Raw genomic sequence first — 22,151 nt, 5'->3', positions numbered from 1 at the left:
ATAAGTATATCCATGCTTAATTTACACTTCCAACCAAATAATGTTATATGTCAACTTTCTTAAACATTTTCTGGGATGTCAGTAAATTAGAAGAAAAATGATAAATGAGAATCTTTAAATTATCTTTAAGACCATTGTCAGTGAATCTATGTTTATAGGATATTGCAAATGTTTATTCCAGAATTCTTGGAAATAACTAATAGTCTTGTGTATTAAAAATATAGATATGGCATCATCCAAAACATGGAAAATATTGATAGTAATTATAGTAATAGTAATAGCCAGTATATTTTGAAGCAACTGTAAAAATAATATTGCTTAATTGAAGATGAAAAGCCCATTCTATTTTAGGCAATTCAAACTCCACTTAAAATAATTCAGATGTTGGCAAAAACCTGGTTTGAAGTAGCTGATCAAAACTTCCAACCTACAATTTTGCAAATGGTATCATTTAGGAATAAAAGTTAGTCTTGGGAATAAGATTAAAAATACATTTCTGTCCCAAATTCATTTATTTATATTTGGATGCTGCCCAACTTCAAATCAACTCTGGGCTGTTCACTTATGTAAATAAGATGTGATCTAGAAGGTTGCTGTTCTGTACAAAAAAAATGCCAAAATTTTTCAATCCATTTTTAAAAATTAGAAATATTTTTACATAGAAGTAATATTCATTTTTATGTTATATTTTTACTATAGGATTTATAGCTATGTGTGATCAAAAATATATTTAGATCCACAAATAAAGAAACTTTCCTTAGAATAAATATTTACAGATTTTTAAAAGAATTCAAGCAATAATTGAAAGCCAATTATTACAAATTGTCACAGAAATATTAGAGTCTATAGGAAGACTATGGAGCTTCAGTTAATTGAGTAATCTGACAAATTATCAAAGAGTAAATATTGGTGTAGAAAAATAGGTAGTTATTGGTAAGACCTAATGAGACATAATATAGTACAGCATGCATGAATACTTTGTATTCAATTCAAGAACTATTGTACTGAAAGTTTCCTGTGTTTCATAACAGGCCAGTAGTTCAGTGTTATAAATCTGAAGATAAAGGAGGTCTTTTAGAAGTTATGAAGTATTATAATAAACAAAGAAATAATACCATTTGTGATAACTGTAGCAATAGGAAACTGTAGGAAATAGAGTACAGTGTATTAATTCAATTAAAGTAAGAGAAAAATCCACACTTAAGTAAGTTTTATTTCAAAAATTGCCACAGCACCTTATCAAAGGCTTTCTCTGCATCCAGTGATGCACAACATCCTCACTGATTTCAATAGTTTTGAATGTGTGCTCAGAACGTAATCTAAATGTATGTGCATGCCAAAAGGCACTCATTGATCCCCAAGCCAGATGGTTCATTGTTTTCGACCGTTGTGCTAATTACACAAGCTTTCATTGGATAAAATACAATACCAGCAGCCATTTTGCTGATGTCATGTTAATAGTTAGGACATGGGTGTAAGTGGATCTAGGAAACATTAGGGACAACTTTCAATAAAAGAGAATATATGTAGCTCAGATAACAACCTGTGGAGTTCTTGGTGCTCCTTCAATGTGGTTTGTTTAATTGCAGAAGTTTCCTTACTCAGCTAGGGAGCGTCATCAGGGCAAGTGACACTATTCTCTTTTCTCTTTAGAAAGAGCACAGGATGCAGGACAAGGAGCTTTGCCGCAGCCGGATTCCTCGTTTGGTCCTTCGGCCTCATCTCCCCCAGCAGCACTTCCCTTACCAGAAGGTGTCTCCAGCATCTGAATCCCCCTTTTCTGAAGAGGAAAGCAAAGAATTCAACCCTTTAAGCTCATCTGGAGGGTCTGCAAGGACAATCAGCAGCAACAGCTTTTGCTCAGGTATTACTGAAAAAAATGTACATCAGTTAGGATCAAGGGCTGTTTTTATAGTATCCTCATTGAATGATCTTAGCGGTCTTGTAATCCACACCCACCCCACCCACCCAGAATGCAACTTTCATTTATATATAAAAGTTGTCTTTTCTCCATCACTGGGGATAATCTGTAGCCACTGCGATGAGCAATTGTGAATTTATCAAACTTCCATCTAAAGATGTCCAAGTATGGGTAATTGCTTAACAACTGTTCAAAGTTATGACTGACCCCCCCCCAAAAAAAGCTAATTACAACCTGGTTTCAAGGTTCCATTGTTGTTCCCCCTGCAATCACACGATTGTATTTTGGACACTCAACAATCACCCTGCAGCCTGCAATGCCTTAAGGTCACATAATTGCAGTTTACAGTGGTTTTGTCAGAAAACAGCATTTACTTCCAGTTTCCAACAAAAGACTCCTCACAGTGAAAGCCATCACATTCACTTTACAATTGCCACATTCGCAGTAAAAGTTGTGACCTGTTTTACAACTGTTACAATTTATGATGGTTTACAAGGCTCCATTATGATCATAACTTGAGAACAATCTATATGGAATTCATTAGCAAAAGATAAACTGATGACCACTATTGAAAACTGTGATACAAAACCATCTTCCACACTACGGGATAACCTAGCCATTCTGGCATATTTGGAAGTGTAAGCAAGTGCTATCAATGTTGCTATATTGGGTGTGGCTTGTATAAAACACACATTTCATAGAAGGAAAAACTGGTCAAACTATTTGTTAAATCAAGTCATTTATCTAGGAATATGGATACTTGCCACAAGTAAGAGCAGAGCCCCGAGATGCAGACCAACATTGGCCACAGAAATCTATTTCACGGAAAGACAGATTTGTAAAGAAGTTGCCCAAAATCTTGATTGTACAATAGACATGAGGTCTGAGCCTCAAAACAGTAGACTATTTCTCTGAATGCACAAGTCTTTCTCTCATTTGTGTATCCTTCCCTAAATACATACTACTGATACCTTCTGATACCCATACTCAAACCTACATATATAGATCATTTCTCTTTTTCCTAACTGAGATCTCTCAGCTACTTCTTCCCATTCCATTGGATCAACTTTCTCCTTTTCTTCAGACTTTTATAGGAACATCTCTCGCTTTCTCTGAGATTCTTCCTAACCAAATAGTGGCAATGGAGTCCATTTTTCTCCTTTCCCAGATGACAAGAAATGGTCCACATGTTAGTTTCCATACTTTCCCCTCTAGTGATGTTTTTCTTGGTGAAGTGAGGGAGGTCCATAGCTTCATACTCACCATGTTGCCTTTCCCCCAAACTTTACAAAGGAATTGGTGATAATGAATAGGGTAGCCCTAACCAACCAATTCTAGATGTATGGAATTCTTGATAGGCAGTATCAGCTGAGAATGCTGGGAGTTGAAGGTCACACTGTCAGTTGTGAAGGATCAGAGTCACACATTAGTTTCAGTTCAGAAGATTTGTTGCTCAATCCTATCCCCAAGAATCTAGTCAACCAACATACAATATTTAATTTGCACCAGATAAGGGTCAATGGTATTCAAGAGAGGTTGGATTTAGACTGTTTGTGGGAACATAATAATTCTAGGCTGATGACTCACAAACTACCCCCTGGTTCTGCCTGCTTTCCTCCTACACATACATCTGAAATGTACCAACTATAGTAGAGTCTTTCTAAATTGTGGGAGGCGGCAGGGATATCCACAGATGAATGCATATACAAAGGGGCAGGGCTTTAATTGTACTGTTGCACCCACCACCTTGGCATAGACATCCCTGCATATTTACTTGTCTATACTCCTTCAATTTCCTTTTCATTGCATTTTTGCCATTCTCTACTTTTTTCTACATAGTTTTTCACCCAGTAATGTCAATGGCCTACTTAATGGGTCTGTGAATGGGAAACACAAAAATAATTATTCAAATGTTATTTAACTGGTTTAAGTGAATGTTATTGCCTTGGATAAAAAGCACTGCTTTATCGAACAGTTTCAAGTATTGAATTATTAATACCATAAAAAATCAAATATTAATGGAATCACTTGGGGCAATTGCTCTATTCTTTGCCAGTTAAACTTATGTTTCAATAAAAGAGAATATTTGTAGATCAGGGTTAAAATCAGGGGTCCTTGGTGCTCTCTGAGCTTGGCTGTTTTCTAGCAGATGTTTCATTACCCAAACTAGGTAACACCATCAGTGCTTGTCTGATGATGCAGCAGCACTGGTGATGTTACCTAGTTTGTGTAATGAAATGTTTGCAAGAAAACAACCAAACTCAAAGAACACCAAGGATTCCCCCAATCAATTGGTTTGGTAAGTGATAACAATCACTAAGTTTGTCAAAAACATGTTTTCCCAAGAGATACAATTATTTATTGCTTTCTTCCAGGTGCTGTTATGCTTCAGTACCTGCAGTAGAGCTAAAATCCTTGTTGATGAGATTCAATCCTAAGTATATGAAACATATTCCACTGGCTAAAATTGTATTCTGCTGTTTGAATTAGTAAACATTTATTTTAAAATCTGCCTGAAAAGATGGCATAGCTCTTTCACTAATGTTGCTGGGGTTTACACATTGTTGACAGCTGTTTGATGTTCCTTGGTCATGTTGTATAAAATATGCAAATTATTGAGCTTTTACCAGCTTAATATATTCCAGATTGCTTTTCCTGGCTGAGCGATATGGGTTGCTGTCCAAGTAGTCAGAAGGGCATCAAGGTGGAAGGAATTACAAATTACAAAGTTCTGATTTTATAATCTATTAATGCTCTTTGACTTATTTAACTCATTAATATTGATGATCCACCAGAAACAAACTCTGACCTATGTCTGAGTCAATGATCAAATCTGTCAGTATAGTTGATTCTGGCAGATGTAGTATGCAAAGGATACTGTGGATTGTTAGAAGGGTGCTGTGGATTCAGTTTCTGAAAGGTGCTTTAGATAACACCTATCAGTAGCATATTTAAACATTTTATCACTGTGGAAGGTATCCTTATGATTCTGCAAAAAGGACAACTGGATTACAAAAAGATGCTTGTTTGCATTCCCAGGTCTTCAAAGCACTTTTGGGAGATTAGAACTAAGTTTCTGCACAGCCTTAAGGCTTAGGCAAGGATGGGGAATGAATGGTTCTCAGGCTAGTATTGAATGTCCAACTTCCAGCAAACCTAACCAACAAGTTAGAGGCAGGGAAGGTTGAGTTTGTATTTTAGTGACCTCAAGAGCACTACAGGTTGCCCTTGCTGGATTACTGGATTAGAACTGAAGAGCACCTGGTTCAGTCCAACTTCACCAGGAAGCTTACTGGGAGAATCTCAGCTTCACCTGCCTTACATGGTTGCTGTGAGGATTAATTTGGAAATGAGAGCATTATGTGACATCTTGAGATATTTGAGGATGAACAGATAACATATACATAGCATAGAGTGGAGGCATTTTTCTATAATAAAAACATAGCAAGCAGTACTGGCTCCATACAAGTAAGATTTGGAAAGTCCTGCCAAAGGAGAAGACATGACAAACAGAAGTGACTCTTTAATTATGTATGCTGCAAGTGTACATAGTTTTCTGCCCCTTTAATTACAATGGCTTCTACCAAAGAATGTAGGAGTGAATAGAAGTGATGGAAATTCCAAATTCTCTACAGGTATTCTTCAGAGAGAGCAATGGCTACTAAATAATTCCTGGTAGTGGAAATGTGTGCTAGTTTGGACCTTGCAAAACATTGCAATTAATACAAAGTTGCTTGAAGAAAATGCTTACCTTCTCATAAAATTCATACTAGGCCTGGGTGACTGTTTAGCCTTCTGAACTGATGCAAACCAGTTCAGATCAAATGAGTCTAAATCAATTCAAACCGATCTACATGTACTGCATAAATGGCCACTTGATCCAGGTGGATAGAAATCTGGGAGGAAGCATTTCAAAACACTTAAAGCAATTCTATCTTAATTAACTTATCATAAATGAAGCTGAAAAATTCTTCTTACAGTGTCCAAGTTTCTAGACAAGCATAGTTGCTCTAGATAAGGTGGCGCAGCAGTTAGAGTGCAGTACTGCAGGCCACTTTAGCTGACTGTGTTCAGCAGGTCAGCAGTTCAAATCTCACCGGCTCAAGGTTGACTCAGCCTTCCATCCTTCCGAGGTAGGTAAAATGAGGACCCAGATTGTTGGGGGCAATGTAAAATATATATATACATTGCTTACTGGTGTACACTGCTTAGAGAGTGCTTGCACTTAAAGCGGTATATAAGTCTCATAAATAAATAAATAAATAAATAAGCATAGTTCTTATGTCCTTGATCTTACCAAGCTCGGTGAGACTTAACCTGATGATGTGTACAAGGTTTCAATTACAATTTGGACCCTAGATGAAGTCTCTGAATAGGCTTTGGCTTAAAGGATGCTTCAGTACATCCAGAATTGGTGTGTGCTGCAGAAGAGTTGAAATTCTGGTTTAATCTGTTTTTAGATAGCTTCTGTTCTACAATAATGCTCTGATCACACAATGTGTCCACAGTTGAAATTTGATGCCAACTTCTAGGCAGCATCGTTGAGGCTCAGCTGTGCTGCAAAAGAGGTGTTGGTAGAAAGAGCCATGCTAGAACATACTTGTTTGGGGGGGGGGGGGGGAGAGAAAATTGCCATTTTGCCAATTCTCATTGCATATGAATCCCATTAACTAGATTTCATTAAAAACAAATGAAACAGACCCTTTCCAGCTGGGTATTAACATTCTGAAAAATTGAATAAATAGGAATTAGATACTCTTCTCTACTTCCTCCACCCCTTTTCCACCCTTAGGTTTGGATTTCAGCTGCTGGATTCATATGTCAAGCTGAGAAAAAACATTCCCGCAGAAACATTTAACTGGCTCGTTCACTTCAGATTATTTTCCAGTATTAGCTCTGTTTTAATCATAAGTTGCACAACCACTTTGGAACAATTGAGGCATATTGGCTACCTGAGCTTTAAATTCTACCAGGATAGTTGTTCCAAATAAATGAAACAAAAATGAAGTTCTTCCCGTTTTGGAAAAGTTAAGCCATTTGCCTTAAGGGATCGAGAAGCAGATAGCAAGAAAATGTACTTAAATGTCCCAGCACTATAATTTTGTTTATCAGATCCCTAAGTCTATTATTAGCCTATCAAATTAGATATTTCTAATAAAATGTGCAATGTATTCTTTGTTATGCTGTGTTCACTGCTCAGGCCTGAACTGTCTTGCAGATTGGTAATTTAATTTTAGAGAAGTAGTTGCACCTCAAAAGCTGCACACAATCTGACGTCTGGTGAGTACACAAGTTAATTAAAGGTTATACATACATCTTGACAAGAATTGGGTTTATAGCAAAATATGCACACATGCATTTGCTAGACAGGGGTAGTCCTTGTTTAGCAACTGCCTCATGCCACAATCACCTACATTTACAACAGTGATGAAATAGTAATTTTGCAACCAGTCCTCACATTTACAACCTTCACAAATCTGTAAAGCAAATGAAAGCAGAAGATCATAAGCACAGTCACAATTTCACTTAGCAACCATTTTGCTTAACTATCGGGTTTCCTTTTCCAAATTCTGGTTGCTAAACAAGGACTACCTGTTTATCCAGGTGGATATATGTGCCTTTATAGTTATTTTTAAATCGATTATATTAAATACATAGAAGATATTATGTGCAAAGCAACTGTGTTGGAAATGGTCAAGGTTGCAGATTTGGTCAGAACATATAATGAATGCTGAAATAAATCTGTGGAGGGATTGACTTATTCCAAGCAATTAAATAAAAAACAAAATGTTAAGACCAGTCCTGATTGCAGTTTTCTGGGGCAGATAGACTACAAATGGTTCCAGAAGACAACAGGCAGCTGCATTATGGGAGATAGCAAACATGTTACATTCCTCCTTAACCATGAAATCCAGCTGAGTAACTTTGAGCCAGTCACTCTCTGTCAATCCAACTGTAAGAAAAGGAGTACTAGAAACTGGGGCGGAGTTAAAAGAGGGATCAGCTTAGAATTCCTACATGGTCTCAAGCATTACTACTTGAAATAATAGAGACTAAGAAGAGACTAGACCAGGAGTAGGCAACCCAAAAACACTCAAAGAGCCACTTGGAACCGTTTCCCATCCTACATTTTTGGATTGCTAACAAAGAATTAAGGGGGACTGGATAGTTATTTCGAGCTGATTAGCTCTCATCAGCCAGCCATACCCTTCTGATATATATATATATATATATATATATATATATATATATATATATATATATAAATTATATATCTATATATATATATATAGATATATATATATATAATATATATATATCATAAAGGTAAAAAAGGGTATATGCAGTATTATCTTCATTTTAGATGTCAAAAGGGTCTCTCTCTGTCTCTCTCTCTCTCTCTCTCTCTTCTCCCTCTCTCTCTCTCTCTCTTTCCTCTCTCTCTTTCTCTCCCCCCTCTTTCTTTCTTTCTTTCTTTCTTTCTTTCTTTCTTTCTGCCTGTCTGTCTGTCTTTCTCTTTCTCTCCCTCCCCTCCCTCTCTCTCCTCTCTCTGATCTTCTGCTCACCTGGCAAGCTGGCTTCAAGCTGTTTTCCAACAAGCTCAGGGGTAGGCAACCTCAGCTCTTGGACTTCAACTTCCAGAATTTCTGAGCCAGCATAGCTGGGCTAGCTAGCTCTCTCCTGCCCTTCCTGCAGAGACACAGCCAAGGCAGGAGTCTCCCCCACACACACACAAAGAGAGAGACAGAGAGAGAAGCAGGGAAGCTCAATTGCCTCTTTCTGTCTCTGTCTCTGTCTCTCTCTGCAAATGGCAGAGGAGGCTGGGAGCTGCAGGCGAAGGTTCAAAGAGCCACATGTGGTTCCGGAGCCACAGGTTGCCGACCTGTGGACTAGACAGTCAGTTGTCTGAAATTATATAAGTTCTCCTGCTCAAGCAGGGGGCTGGAATAGAAGACCTCCAAGGTCCCTTCCAGCTCTATTCTATTCTATTTCAGAAAACACTTATAGCTCAGGTTTTAGATTTTGGCAGTGGTTTTCTCTCTAAATTTGTTTCAATTTAGTTTCTGAACATTTCGCCACCAGACTAGGTAACAACATCAGGATTTTCTTGTCCTATTTTCCTTAGCTTATAAATGTCTTGTGATGTCTTAGCTTTTCCATAAGCTAAGGAAAATAGGACAAGAAAATCCTGCTGATGATGTTACCTAGCCTGGCAACAAAACATTCAGAAACTAAATTGAAACAAGCTTGGAGAGCAAACCACTGCCAAAAAGTACAACTTGTATCCAACTCCCCTTGAATTCCATTGGCCCGTGTCTATCTCCAAGTAGGTGGCAATTGTTAATTTAGAAGATTCCTGTGGATAGGCAGTTTAGCAATAAATCAGTTAAATTGGGCCTTTATGTGTGGATCTTTTGTACCTGACACCATTGGATTGTTGCTATGGGGAAAATAGGAGGAGGAAGGTGTATTGGATATATTGGATGCCTTGAGTTATTTGTAAAAATAATAAATAGTAATGTCATTACCATCTCAATAGGGCTTATTTCTGAGAAGAAATGAGGAACAGGATTGCCCTACAAGAAACTTTCTCAGGGAATCATTGAATCAAAGCAGCAGCCTGTCAAATGCAGGGTTCTGATTCCCACAGTGGCCAGATAGATGCCTCTGGAATAATATACAAAGAAGCATGATAGGCTGTACTGGATGCAGAGATTTAATTTAGCTGTCAGAGCTGATGGCTGCTCTTTGGTATGTCCTCCTGGAGAACTATTTTCCCCCAGCCTTTCAAAATTAATTTGTCTTTTGGAGATGTGTCTTTGTCTTTCATTGATCCATTAAAAGATGGCATCCTCTATAATAACAATATGTTGGCAATGGATGATGGAAATCTTCTACGCTCATATGTCTTTTTTAAATATTTTATATCATTTTAATTGATATTGGGCTTTTTTTATACCACCACTGAAGAACTCTGGGCATGGGTGCTCTGCAAATCAAATCCGTCAATTAATAACTTGCAAAGTTGCTACTCTGAAGAAAGCCATTTCAGGAATTATTTTTATCATGTCATCTTACTACTGATTTTTTTAAAAATCCAGGTTTTTAAGGGGTGAATTTATTAGATGTATATCTCATTGTTTTAAACCTGTACCATAAATATATGTTTCTAGTAAAAATTCATTGATAAGAATTCGCCTTTGGGCTAAGGTTTTGTGAATGCTAAAGTCTAAGTCTTGTTAATTTAGCAGGTTTCCCAGTGAATATTCTAGAGGTAGACTGTACATAAATTCAGCCTTTAAGCCTCTTCGTGTCACCTGCATGACTGATTTTTTGTGGCATGAGCTCTTTTGATAAGTGATTATCCCCATGCTGGTGTTGTATATGCCTACTTGGGAAACCAAGCCAGTGACCTTGACTTCTGCCTTCATCTGTTTCGCTCATCAATCATCCTATCAGTTATGCATCCTTCCTCCCCCCACCCTTCACCTGTTTTCTTTTTAAATGCATACACATCAAAGCAGAGTTTGGAAACAGAATACAGCCAAAAGCTAAAGCAGTGTGAAGCCAATTACTTTAAGTTGAATCACTATTTTGTAATGAGGAATTTTTATTAAGGCATACTTTCAGTTTAATTAGGAAAAACATAAGGGACTGGTGGCTTATTTCATTCCATTCTTAAAACATAAAAACTTCTTCAAGGGCGTTGTTTTATCTTGTCACCAAGAAATAGGAAAGGGCAGTAAAGATTTATCTTTATAATTGAATGGTGGAGAGCACTTCACTTGATGTAGCTCCTGTCCACCCAACATAAAACAAGCTAGGGAAGGGAGACTTAACTATCCCTGCTAATATTTTTTATCAAGCACAGTGAAAAACCCTGGCAATTATTTATTGATTCATAAAAAGCTTAGACCACTTTCTATCAAAAGCAATCTCAATTAGCTCAACCTACCTCAAAGGGTTGTTGTGGGGAAAATAGGAAGATTCACTGCTTTGAGTTACTTATAAAATAATAAAGATGGGTTTAAGAAATTCTAATCTAAAATCTAAAACCCTCGTTCCTATGAGTTTCTTTTCTTCTTGGCAAATCCTGATCTTTATTTAAAATAGGCATGGCCGAGCTGCCATGATAAAATCTATCAAAAAGCAGAATATGTATATATGCTTTTGCACTCTGCTTATTGAGCGAGTTACCAGTCTACCCACCCCAGTTGGCCATATTATTTCTAGTTGTCTCGCATCCGTCCAGGTGTTCCTAGACCCAGAAATCATTGCCTCTCTCATTGTCACTGTCCTTGCCTGCCTCGTTCGTGTCTGGATATCCCCCTAATGCCTCTTATCCTATGGCCATCCTCCCCTGTTGCTGTGTGTGTGCCCAGGCTCCCATCTTTGGTTCTTGCGCAGGAGTAGAGCTCAAAAACAGCCGGTCTCATAAGCAAGCTTGCAAACCTCTGGCATTTTTCTCTGAACTGCCGACGAAAGCTAAGTTTATTAAACATTTTGTTTGTATTTATCTTGGTGTTTGAGGTCCACACTAGGTTGCTCATCAGAAGGAGTCCATCCCAAAACCGAGTTGCCACAACACAGAAATCACTCTTCGGCAAATAGGAAAAATAACAACAACAACAATAATAGTAGTACTAGTAGTAGTAGTAAGGTTGGAAGGGACCTTGCAGGTCATCTAGTCCAATTGTACTATCTTTTTCTGTTTCCTTTAACAATCACATGAAGAGCACAATGAAACCAAATATTGCATCCTGCTCAATCAGATCTTTTGCAATTCTGAGATACACAAAGCTTCTGCCCCTGTACACATGAGGCTGGTTTATTTTTTAATTTCAGCAGACTGAATTCCCTTTAACCCATCCTGCCTTAATCTGGGATTTTACTACCTCTTTTGCCACTGTTGTTGAGTAAATCGCGCCAATTGTTAGGTGATTCACATGGTTGTTAAGTGAATCCAGTTTCTCCCATTGACTTTGTTGGTCAGAAGCTGGCTAAGAAGATTGCAGATGGCGATCACATGACTCCTGGATGCTGCAGCTGTTGTAGATACATTCTGGTTACCAAGTGCCCGAATTTTGATCTGATGACTGTGTGGATGCTGGTGTAAACATTGTAAATGGGAGGACTTGTCATAAATCACTTTTTTTCAGTACGGTTGTAACTTTGAATAGTTACTAAACAAATGGTTGCAGGTCAAGAAGTACCCCTATGCATTTTATCACAACTTAGTTTGAGGATTAAGGATGTAGGAACTGATTTTCTGTAAACCCATCAGTAGACAAGACCTGGGCTGTCTCTGTTATTATCTTGAAATCTTGACATCAAAGGAATGGGAGTGGAGAAGATAATAGCATGTCTTTAATTCCATGAGAGTTGAAGCAGTGGAAGGGCTTGTTTTCCTAAGAGGTTAATTTGAATGCTTTCTGCCACAGCCACCAACCATATTTTAGCAGATACTGGTTAGGAACTGTTTGTAACTGACAGCCTTGTGGAAAAAAGAGAGGAGGAGGGAAAACATTCTGTGCTGTCCAAAATTATGTGCTGCCAAGTTGCACGAGGTGCAAGTTGGCAGACTTCTTTCTTCCTTTCTTGTAAAAAAGAAAATAAAAGTATGCTATGATCAAGCAAATAAAACTGGGGAGAGGGAAGTGATCCTGTTAAATTCATGGCATGCTGTCATCCCTAGTCTTCTCCTCCTTCCCTTTTGCAATCTGATTTCCTGCAAATTTATGGTGGTACATTCAGCCAGCGTTACTCTGAAGGACAAAGTTATCTCTGGTTACATTTCCTCTCATTCCCACTTGCGACCCAGACTCTGACTTCACAATTTCGTCATTGTCATTTCAAAGCTTCCAGAGATAAGTCATGCTCTATTTAGAGATAGTGCACGTTAGCAAGTTGGGGGCAAGTGGTAAGATCTAACGACAGAATTGCTAACTTGGAGGTGTGAGAGAGAAAGTTTTCAATAATCACTGGAGAGTCAACCCGTGGGGGCAGCCAACTGCTCATCATGATTTATTGGGCAGTCACTTAGGAAGGGGAAAGTGTGAAGGCGCTATGGCAAGAAGAATGTAAGCTGGTCACAGGAGCTTTTGAATGGAGATCTTGGCAAATAATGGTAAGCTGGCATTGGGGGTAAAAAATCTTTCCATTTGTGTCAGACGTCTTTGTGAAGCTAAAGAAGGAGATGCTGCTGTGAGCTGTAAGTTACGATGATGGACTTTAGATTTTATCTTGATCATAAACTCTATAGCTTTAAAGAAAGTATACTCTCTTTTGATATTGTTATTTCCCCCCTTTTTTGTGCTCTGCAGCTTCCATTAATGACTGTCTTTATTACTGGGCTATTGGAAGGCACACTGAAAATTATATTTCCAACAGCAGGAGTATTCAAAAGGGGTTGTCTAATTGCTAAGTAAAATCATGTATAATTATTAATGTATTGTTATTGCATTTTACTGCATGTCTTTTAGTAAACGTGGTTTGAATGCCTAGCAGTCTCTATATCTACCTGTCCATCCATCTGCGTATGAATGAATTTCAGTTCAGTCAATTTTCTTTCTTTTGGTTTAATGGTCAGCATAAATGTAATCTTCATGTTACAGAGGATTGAACTGAAGCTGAAGCCACATTTATTTCAGAACTTGGACTTTAAAAGTCCAGTCCTTTACCAATACAAGACATCTGCTACTTTCTCAGTCTGCCAGATGTTCATTTACTCTGCACTTAAAAACTCCAAATGTCTGCTGTTTGAGCAGCCTGTGTTTGGTCAAAACCACATTGTATTGATTTAAGCTCTAGACAGTTGTGGAACAAAGGGGTTTTCTACTTCTTCGAGCAAAAACAAATTTGCTTACAATTCAATAGAATTTTTACATAGGAATTTTTTGTATTATGGATTAACCCCAGCCGTGCTGAATAACTACAAGTAATCTTTGATTTACAACTACAGTTGGGACCAGAATGTCCATTGTCAAGCAAGGCATTTGTTAAGTGAGTTATGCCCGATTTTGCAACTTTTTTAGTGATAGTTGTTAAGCAAATCACTGCAGTTGTTACATGAATCACACAGCTGTTAAGTAAATCCAGCTTCTCTATTGACTTTGCTTGTTGGAAGCTGGCTGGGAAGGTTGCAAATGGTGATCACGTGACTCTGGGACACTATAACTATCAATAGATGCCAGTTTCCAGGCACCCAAATTTTAATCTTGTATCTATGGAGAACCTGTGATGGTTGTAAGGGTGAGGACCAGTTGTAAGTCACTTTTTTCATTGCCATTGTAACTTTGAGTGGTCGTTAACAAATGGTTGTAAGTTAAGGACTATCTATGTAGGCCTGAATCCAGTGCTATAAAATATTGACCAGGATTCACAATTCCACTGAAGTGTTTTTACAGAAACTGGTAATATTTTAAATTCTTAACAAAAATAGCTTATGACAATATTGCATTATAAAATTAGGTTATGCAAAATAAGAACAAAATCTAAAAGCCCCCTAGCTTTCAGAAAACTAGTGTCACTGTGTTTCAGGAGCAGGGGTTCCATCTATATGCACATGTACTTTAATGCATTAATTAATTTGAGGACTTAAAATTTAAAATAATAATAAATAAAAATACAGATATCCTTTATACTTGACAATGTGGTGCCATAAATAGAAATATCAAATCAGTAGTATATAAACTGAGTTCAAACTCTACTCATTTACTCTACTCTATTATCAAGCTTATTTAATAATTTCAATTTAACTAATATTATTCAGCCTAACCTCCATAAACAACTTGTTGGAAGTTAAAGGAAGTTAAATCTACAATATCACCGATATTGACAACAAAACAACAGAATAATCAGTATTTCCTAATAAGTGTAATAATACTGTATGAGACATTTCTTAATATTAACACAAGCACAATGTAACAGTATAGAAAAAAAGGAGATTCTTCCATTTTATAAAGAGAAAAGAACTGAATTAAGGGTCTTCCTAAGTTTTAAAAGATGTGACTCCAGATGTTTCAAGGGGGTATCAAATTTCAGAGAAAGTGAACTATTCTAGGATGATAACTCTGTACATTTTAAAAGCTGCTATTTTCTCTAAGATTTCTATTTTTAAATAGTTCTGGAGCTGACAGTCCTTCAAGCAGAAGGTATCTCCAATCAAAATCATCAGATAGTTATTCAGTTAGACAAACTATGATGATTTTGTTGGAACTTTTATTTTCTCCTAGAATCTGGAGGATGATTAACTGGAACTGATGGAATTGTATATATTGATTGATTCCATTGACTCCTCCAGTTCTGATCAATTTCAGAATTGTTCTTGTTGATCTCCAGTTTTCTTTCATTTCAGCAGTATAATTAAGAGAAGTTGGTAATCTGTTGATACTATTTCAATCTTTTGAAACCACTCAGAGATTGACAGGAAAATTCAAACTTACTTTCTGTTCAGAAAGAGAAATCAGTCCTGTGTAAATTTATATGCAAAGATGACCTTCCTTGCAATTGGCATTTTTATGTACAGCAGTATAACCTGTGTCTAAGTCACTGAATGACTTTGACTTGAGTGATCGACAGTGCTGGGAGTTGTGCAGCTGCTGTTTTGGTAATGGTGAAAATTTTGATCCTTCAGGAGACATAGTGATCAAATGCTCATCTGATACTAATGTACAGGGAGGAAAAAATGTCCTCTGGCAGAATGGAAGAGGGAACATGACTACATTGATGTATGTTTTCTCTGTGAATATTTGGACGGGAGAGAAAAAGAAGTTTATACACCAAGCCTGGTATTCATTATATAGTTTGATAAAATAACAATACAATGATTGATAAGAGGGATTGTATGCAACAGATCTTTGGATTGTCTGTAGCTTGAATTCAAAAGCCTGCTGAGTTATTGTATGTAAAAAGGTCACTAATAACATGAGCCAAGTGAAGAATGATTTTCTGTGCCAAGATTGCTTTGTCCCTTTGATAAGCAGCTTGATGTCCATGAAAGCTGCAGAACTGAAGCAGTTTTAGTTATAACAGAAGTCAGGGCTGGATCCAGGATTGAGAAGACCAATTAAAACTTACTTGAAACCCTTTTTATTCTGATGAAACCTTTCCTATATTGCTGCTGTCAGGTCTCCCTGTCACCATTATCTACATTTTCCACAATAGCCTCAATGTGAGCTATTAAAATAGGAAAAAGGAAGGAAGGAAGGAAGGAAGGAAGGAAGGAAGGAAGGAAGGAAGGAAGGAAGGAAGGAAGGAAGGAAGGAAGGAAGGAAGGAAGGAAGGAAGGGGAGATGGGCTGTGTTTGGGCTTATGGAGGTGTTGGAGATAGATCTGACAAGGACAAAGGCAAAGGGCCTGAGAGCAAACTAACCCATTAAGATAACAGTGCATAGGTCTGTCCCTTCCTTCTGCTGTAAAATGAAAAGCTATGTTTGTTATAACTGAGGTGAGAAAGTGATCAAAGAATAAACAGGATCTGCTACATATTTATGGCTTGAGTCATATTGTTGATTTTCTCCCATTCTAGCAATTTTTAGGCTTTTAGAATTCATAATAAGAGCTGCCTTATCAAGCAGTGTGATCCTTAAATCTACCATCCTTCAGGTTTCAAGAATTCATCTGGGAAAAGCCAATTGGAAAGGTATCCCAAGATTCTAGTGACTTAGCCCAGACAGGGTAACTTTTTTAAAGCATCTAAGCATTTCACTTCTGTAAAATTGACTTCCAGTATAGGTTCAACAAATGTGTAAATCATCTATTGATTTAAACCAAGGTTTTCAAACTAGGCAACTTTTAAGACTTGTGAAAAATTCAGAATTCTGGGAGTTGAAGTCTGCAAGTTTTAAAGTTGTCAAGTTTGGATACCACTGATTTAAACTATAGAGAACATAATCTACTATATAATTTGAAGAGCCCTGACTATAAACAATTTAAGATGTTTCTTTCTGAAATAATAGGACTCCAAACTGGGAAAGTAAAATAATTTGATCATCCTTCTGGGTTTTTTTTTCCTTTCAACCCGACTGCTTGATATTGCAACTTACCTAATAAAGCACAACTCCTAGTTGTGTGGAAATGTTTTCTCATATTCATCTCAGTGCATGTACTGGGTGCCACAAATATTTTAAAGAAGTAGACAATGATAAGGATGCGAAGGATTAGTGACTGTGGCAATGATAGTGGTACAGATAACTGAATCTTAAAGAATTGAGGAAAATCAGCAAAGCGGCAAGTAGTAGAATGACTATTGTAAGCAGTTTTTCAGAGTGAGAAGGTGAATCTATGAGGCTTTATTGCATTTTTCTTTAAAGAAAAGCATCAAAATGCAAAGATATGGAGTTGTTTTCATTGGTGCAATCTTTCTCTACCTCAGTAACTTTAAAATGCATGGACTTCAACTCCCAGAATTCCTTGATAAAGTATGCTGGCTAGGAAATACTGGGAGTTGGAGTTCATGGATCCTAAAACTGCCAAAGTTGAGAAACAAGGCTTGGAGGAAAAAAGGATGCTTCATGCATTCTCCTTTCCTTTCAGCATAGACTACCTGGAATCTCATGTGTAGAATGTCACTGACAATGTTATGGGCAGTTTCTAAGAGGCCCAGGTTAGCCACTCTGGTACAACAAAATGAGAAACAAGCTGTACATGAAAAACAAGTTGTACATGGTTAGCAATGATAGAAGACATTTATATTTGCTCAATTTACCTGTCCTGCTTCTTTGGTTTCAGCTCATTTGTTGTTTTAAAACTGATGTTAGACCAATCCCTTCTCTGTTTACTTTGACCAGAATTTCAACAGGCAAGTTTGTGCATGTGATCAAAAAGTAGCTTCCCTCTTGGTTGCTTTAGATCTGTTGAAAACCACCTGCTCTCCCTTGTGGGATAAAGGGAGACTTTTCTTCTCTAAAACAGAATCATGGAAAATATGCTTGTAGGCTTCAGATGTTCTTCCTTTGCTAATGTGCAGAGAGTCCTCGACTTATGATCACAAGTGAGGTCAACATTTCTGTCGCTAAGCAAGACAGTGTTAAGTGGATTTTGCCCCATTTTACCACCTTCCTTGCCACAGTTGTTAAGTGAATCATTGCAGTTGTTAAATTAGCAACACAGTTGTCTGGTCTCCCCATTGGTAAGCATCAAAATTCAGATGCTTGTCAGAAGGTGATCACTGCACCTGAACACTGCAACGTCCTAAATACATGCCAGTTGCCAAGCGTCTTAATTTTGATCACGTGACCATGGAGATGCTGCAGCATCTGTAAGTGTGAAAAACTAACCTTTTTTAAATGCTGTTGTAACTTTGAATGGTCACCAAACAAATGGTTGTAAGTTGACCACTATCTGTAGTACTTTATTTGTGACACCTGCTCCATTCAGTTTGGGCACGCTGTCAGCAACCCTGTCAGTGTCATTGGGTCTCACAAGGCTTTTCAAACATTCAGCCTGTCTTTGTGGCATTCCCAGTGTGTTTTCTCATACCATTCATTGTGCACAGCGCATGAAGCCATGGACTGGTTCTTTGAGAGGTCCCTGGATGGCATGAAATCAGACACATAGTTCTTTATCCCATTTTCCATCTCATAATACTCCGTTTTGAGTGAGGTGGGAAATGAACCCCCTTGCCTGTCATTCGGTGTTGACGGTACTTCATTTTTGTCCCTCTGTGTTGGAGCGCATAGTTCAAACGTGGGTGAACTAGAAGCTACTGCTGGGGGAAATAAAAAGATGCTTATCAAATGGTGACACAGCAATGTTCCACAGAAAAGAAAAGGCATTCAACTCCAGCCAGATTGCCATGCTTCATTGCTTTACAGAATGCCTTTACAGAGTGGAGCTGTGAGAGAAGAGAAGAAGGAAGAGAGAGAAATCCAACAAATAACTTTTGCCCCTCTCTTGTTTTCAGATGACACAGGTTGCCCCAGTAGCCAATCAGTATCTCCAGTTAAGACTCCACCAGATACTGGAAACAGTCCAATCGCTTTCTGTACAGGCAGTGATGGGGGAGACTATGCCAGAAAGAAATTTAATTCAGGAACAGTGGCAGATGGAACTCATCAGTCAGCTCGATATAAAAAGGAAGCAAAGACAAACCTCATAAAGCCAGGTAAGAGATTGCCTATTTAGATATTATCTTTTTTAAAAAAATACACTTTTTTCCTTGTAAGATAAATTTTATTGAATTACCGTATATCCATAAAATTCATTTACAGCAAATCAAAGAGAGCCTGCATGTATACATATTTGTGATCTTCTGTATCTGTATAATTTAGAAAGAGCTTTTGGCTTTAACTTTTGGTGTTCTTTGTACTTTGTGTAAAGTATTCTTTACTTGGAAATTACATACAGAATGAAGCATACATATTTATTATGAATGATTATGTTTTTTAAAAGCAGAAACTGGGTAGCAAAAAGGCAATGCTTGAAATCTTACAGATCTGTTCTTAATATAAGGTAATGTTTAAATGTTGTTGTGATACCAAGAGATTTTGATTGCTGAGATGTTCATTGACAAAAGCCAACCTGATTTTGGTAGGATTTAGTTACAGCTTGTTTAATCTCATCTAGACTCTAACAACTTTCATACATCAGTTCAGGCTTTTCATGACATTTATGGAGGTGGCAATATATAATACCTCTTGGTATCACAACAGTAAGTGGAAGTGATGGTCAGGGGATCTTTGCTCAACTTTAGCTGCTATGCCACCCTACCTGAACCCGGATTACACTCTTGGTGTCTGTAATTCATATCTCAGTCTCCAGGTATTTAGACTAATGTGCTCCTTGTAAAGCTTTGGAGATTATTTGAAAACTACAATTGGTCTAGAATACAGTGGCCAGATAAACTGGTGAAATCCAACCAATATTGAATAAAACCAATTTTGAAGTTATTCATAAGCTTCTGGATGAAATTTGGAATGCTGATCATCAAGATCCTTAATGGAATGCCACCAGGTTACATCAGGCACTGCCTTACTAGGGTTAATTCTGGCTATCCAGTCCAAACATCTTGAGAGGTCCTACAGATTGTCTATATCCTGCACTCCTCCAAAAAGGTCATGTGATATGGATGAAGTATCTGGCTGTTCTATAAGATGTCCTCCCACCCTGCAATACGTGTAGTACTCTTTTTGCTTTTTTGCAAAGCAGTAAACACATTTTTGTCTCACTGGGTGAGTGTCTGCACTCCACTGATTAATATGGATAATTTCTGATGAAGTGAGCCCTATGAAATGTCAGATTGGTCTTCACTATACATTAACATCAGAAGATGTCTGATGACAAAACTAGTGGGAAAAATAAAATACTGTGCGATGCACATTTGTTAAGCAATTATCCTACCACTCTATCATTTGCAGCAAAATTCTGTGCATATCTTCTCAAAAGTAATTCCCAGTGAGCTTAATTTCATAACTTTGCAGTCTTTTGACCTGATTAAAGCCAGATTAAGTCATACTTGGTTTAGATCTGTTGAAATTATTGAGATGTGGGGGTTTATTCTAAATAAGGTGAATCCAAACAATCCAAAATACAAATACAGCTGAAGACTGGAAGTTTCAAATGAATTGAAAATGACCCTCTGGATGTGAAAGACTATTAACCATTTTTAGACTGATTGAACAATCATGCCATCTTTTTACATTAAAACTGTGGTCATTTATTTGCAGAAAGAGTTTACAGTCTGTAGGATGCTATGATAGATTTGATACTGATTCAAGAGCATCCCATTCTCTTCTTGGAAAAATATTCTGCAAAAAGTTTGCAGAAATTGACCTTTTAAAAATTGTGCTTGAATTGCTGCTTTTTGTTCTCAGCTGCAGAGATCAGCAATCTGGTACAAATAATGTTTGTTGCTTAAATACAGAATGTGCTCAATTGAATAGAGGCCTTGTCAGGGGAATAATTGACTGTTTGGGGATAATAGCTTTGCAGCACACCTACCAAAATCCTGCATTGTTCATTCTTAACTGAAGATTTCAAAGATAGCTTTCATTTCATGGTTAATCTGTTACTGAGAAATGTTCACCTGTTTTCATTTCCACTTATTTTTCAGTTAACTGTTTTGGATAATCACATGCAGAATAGAATCCAGATGTGTGGTCAGACAGCTCTTATCCATATTTTTGCTATCACTGATTCCAGCTTTGTGGCATGCATAAGCCCATGCTTAGGGTATTAAAGTTAGCCCCACATAAATATATAAATAAAGCAGCTAACTTTCACCTTGTTCCATTCAATTCATAGGTTTGTAATTTAAGTGGTCCTCATTTAGTGGCCATAATTGGGACTGGCAACTTGGTCATTAAGCAAAGCAATCCTTAAATGAAATTGTGAATATATAAGAGCCATGGTGGTGCAGTGGGTAGAATATAGTATTGCAGGTTAACTCTGTCCACTGCCAGGAGTTTGATCCTGACTTGCTCAGGTTTGACCCATCCTTCCATCCTTCCAAGGTCAGTAAAAATAAAGACCCAGATTGTTGCTGACTCTCTAAACCAATTACAGAGGGCTGTAAAGCACTATGAAGTGGTGTTGAAGTCTAAGTACTATTGCTATATTTATGATATTACTTCAACAAAGATCATAAAGGCTGATTGCAAAGTTCTTTTTACATCACTATTCATAATTGTGAATGGTTACTCAACGAGTCGTCACTAAGCAAAGACTGAGATACATTTGATGCATTTGAGATACAGGGAGGCAAACAAAACAATGATAGTAAAAATAATTTGACCGTGGAATCCATTATACAGAGACGTGGTCAAGTCCCTTTTACTGGGTATGTTCAGTGAAGGTTAGAGAGGCTCTTGCCAAGATTTCTTTTACATATAGTCCTCAACTTATCACCATTCATTCAGCAACCCTTAGACATTATGCTGGTGCTGAATGAAAGGATTTATGACCAATGCTCAAAATTACGGCTATTGCAGTCCTGCCACAGGGACATGATTGGAATCTGGGCCTTTGGCAACCCACCCAAGCTCTCTAAAATCATTTGACCGCCATTTGCAATCTTTCCTTCTGATTTCCTCAGAAAGTCCACAGAGAAGCTGGCAGAGAGGGTCACAAACCATTTCCTTTGTCTGGCACAGACTGCACAGCACACCAGTTCTTCTCCCCTCTCTGGAGACTTTTCTAGCCCAGGGAGGGAGGTGAGCTGGCGTACTATGCCAGTGTTTCTCAACTTTAGCAACTTTAAGATATGTGGACTTCAGCCCCCAGAATTCCC

General features: G+C 37.7%; 1 protein-coding gene across 4 annotated transcripts in view; it reads left to right on the top strand.

The window, feature by feature from the left end:
• Positions 1-22,151, top strand: part of SYBU (syntabulin) — a 40,231-nt gene that overhangs the window by 3,057 nt on the left and 15,023 nt on the right. For 3 of the 4 annotated variants that reach the window (XM_039354548.1, XM_039354549.1, XM_039354547.1), the window contains exons 2-3: positions 1,654-1,864; positions 18,828-19,028. In XM_039354548.1, coding sequence (XP_039210482.1) covers positions 1,654-1,864; positions 18,828-19,028 — 412 coding nt within the window. Of the gene's footprint in view, positions 1-1,653; positions 1,865-12,603; positions 13,050-18,827; positions 19,029-22,151 lie in introns of those variants that run through there. The other variant, XM_039354550.1, reaches the window with a different exon arrangement.

Source organism: Crotalus tigris, unplaced genomic scaffold (assembly GCF_016545835.1).
Source record: "Crotalus tigris isolate CLP2741 ecotype Arizona unplaced genomic scaffold, ASM1654583v1 scf7180000018559.1332295, whole genome shotgun sequence".
NCBI classification, from domain to species: Eukaryota; Metazoa; Chordata; class Lepidosauria; order Squamata; family Viperidae; genus Crotalus; species Crotalus tigris.
The sequence above is the reverse complement of the archived record's forward strand: the minus strand, read 5'-3'. Positions and strand labels throughout refer to the sequence as shown.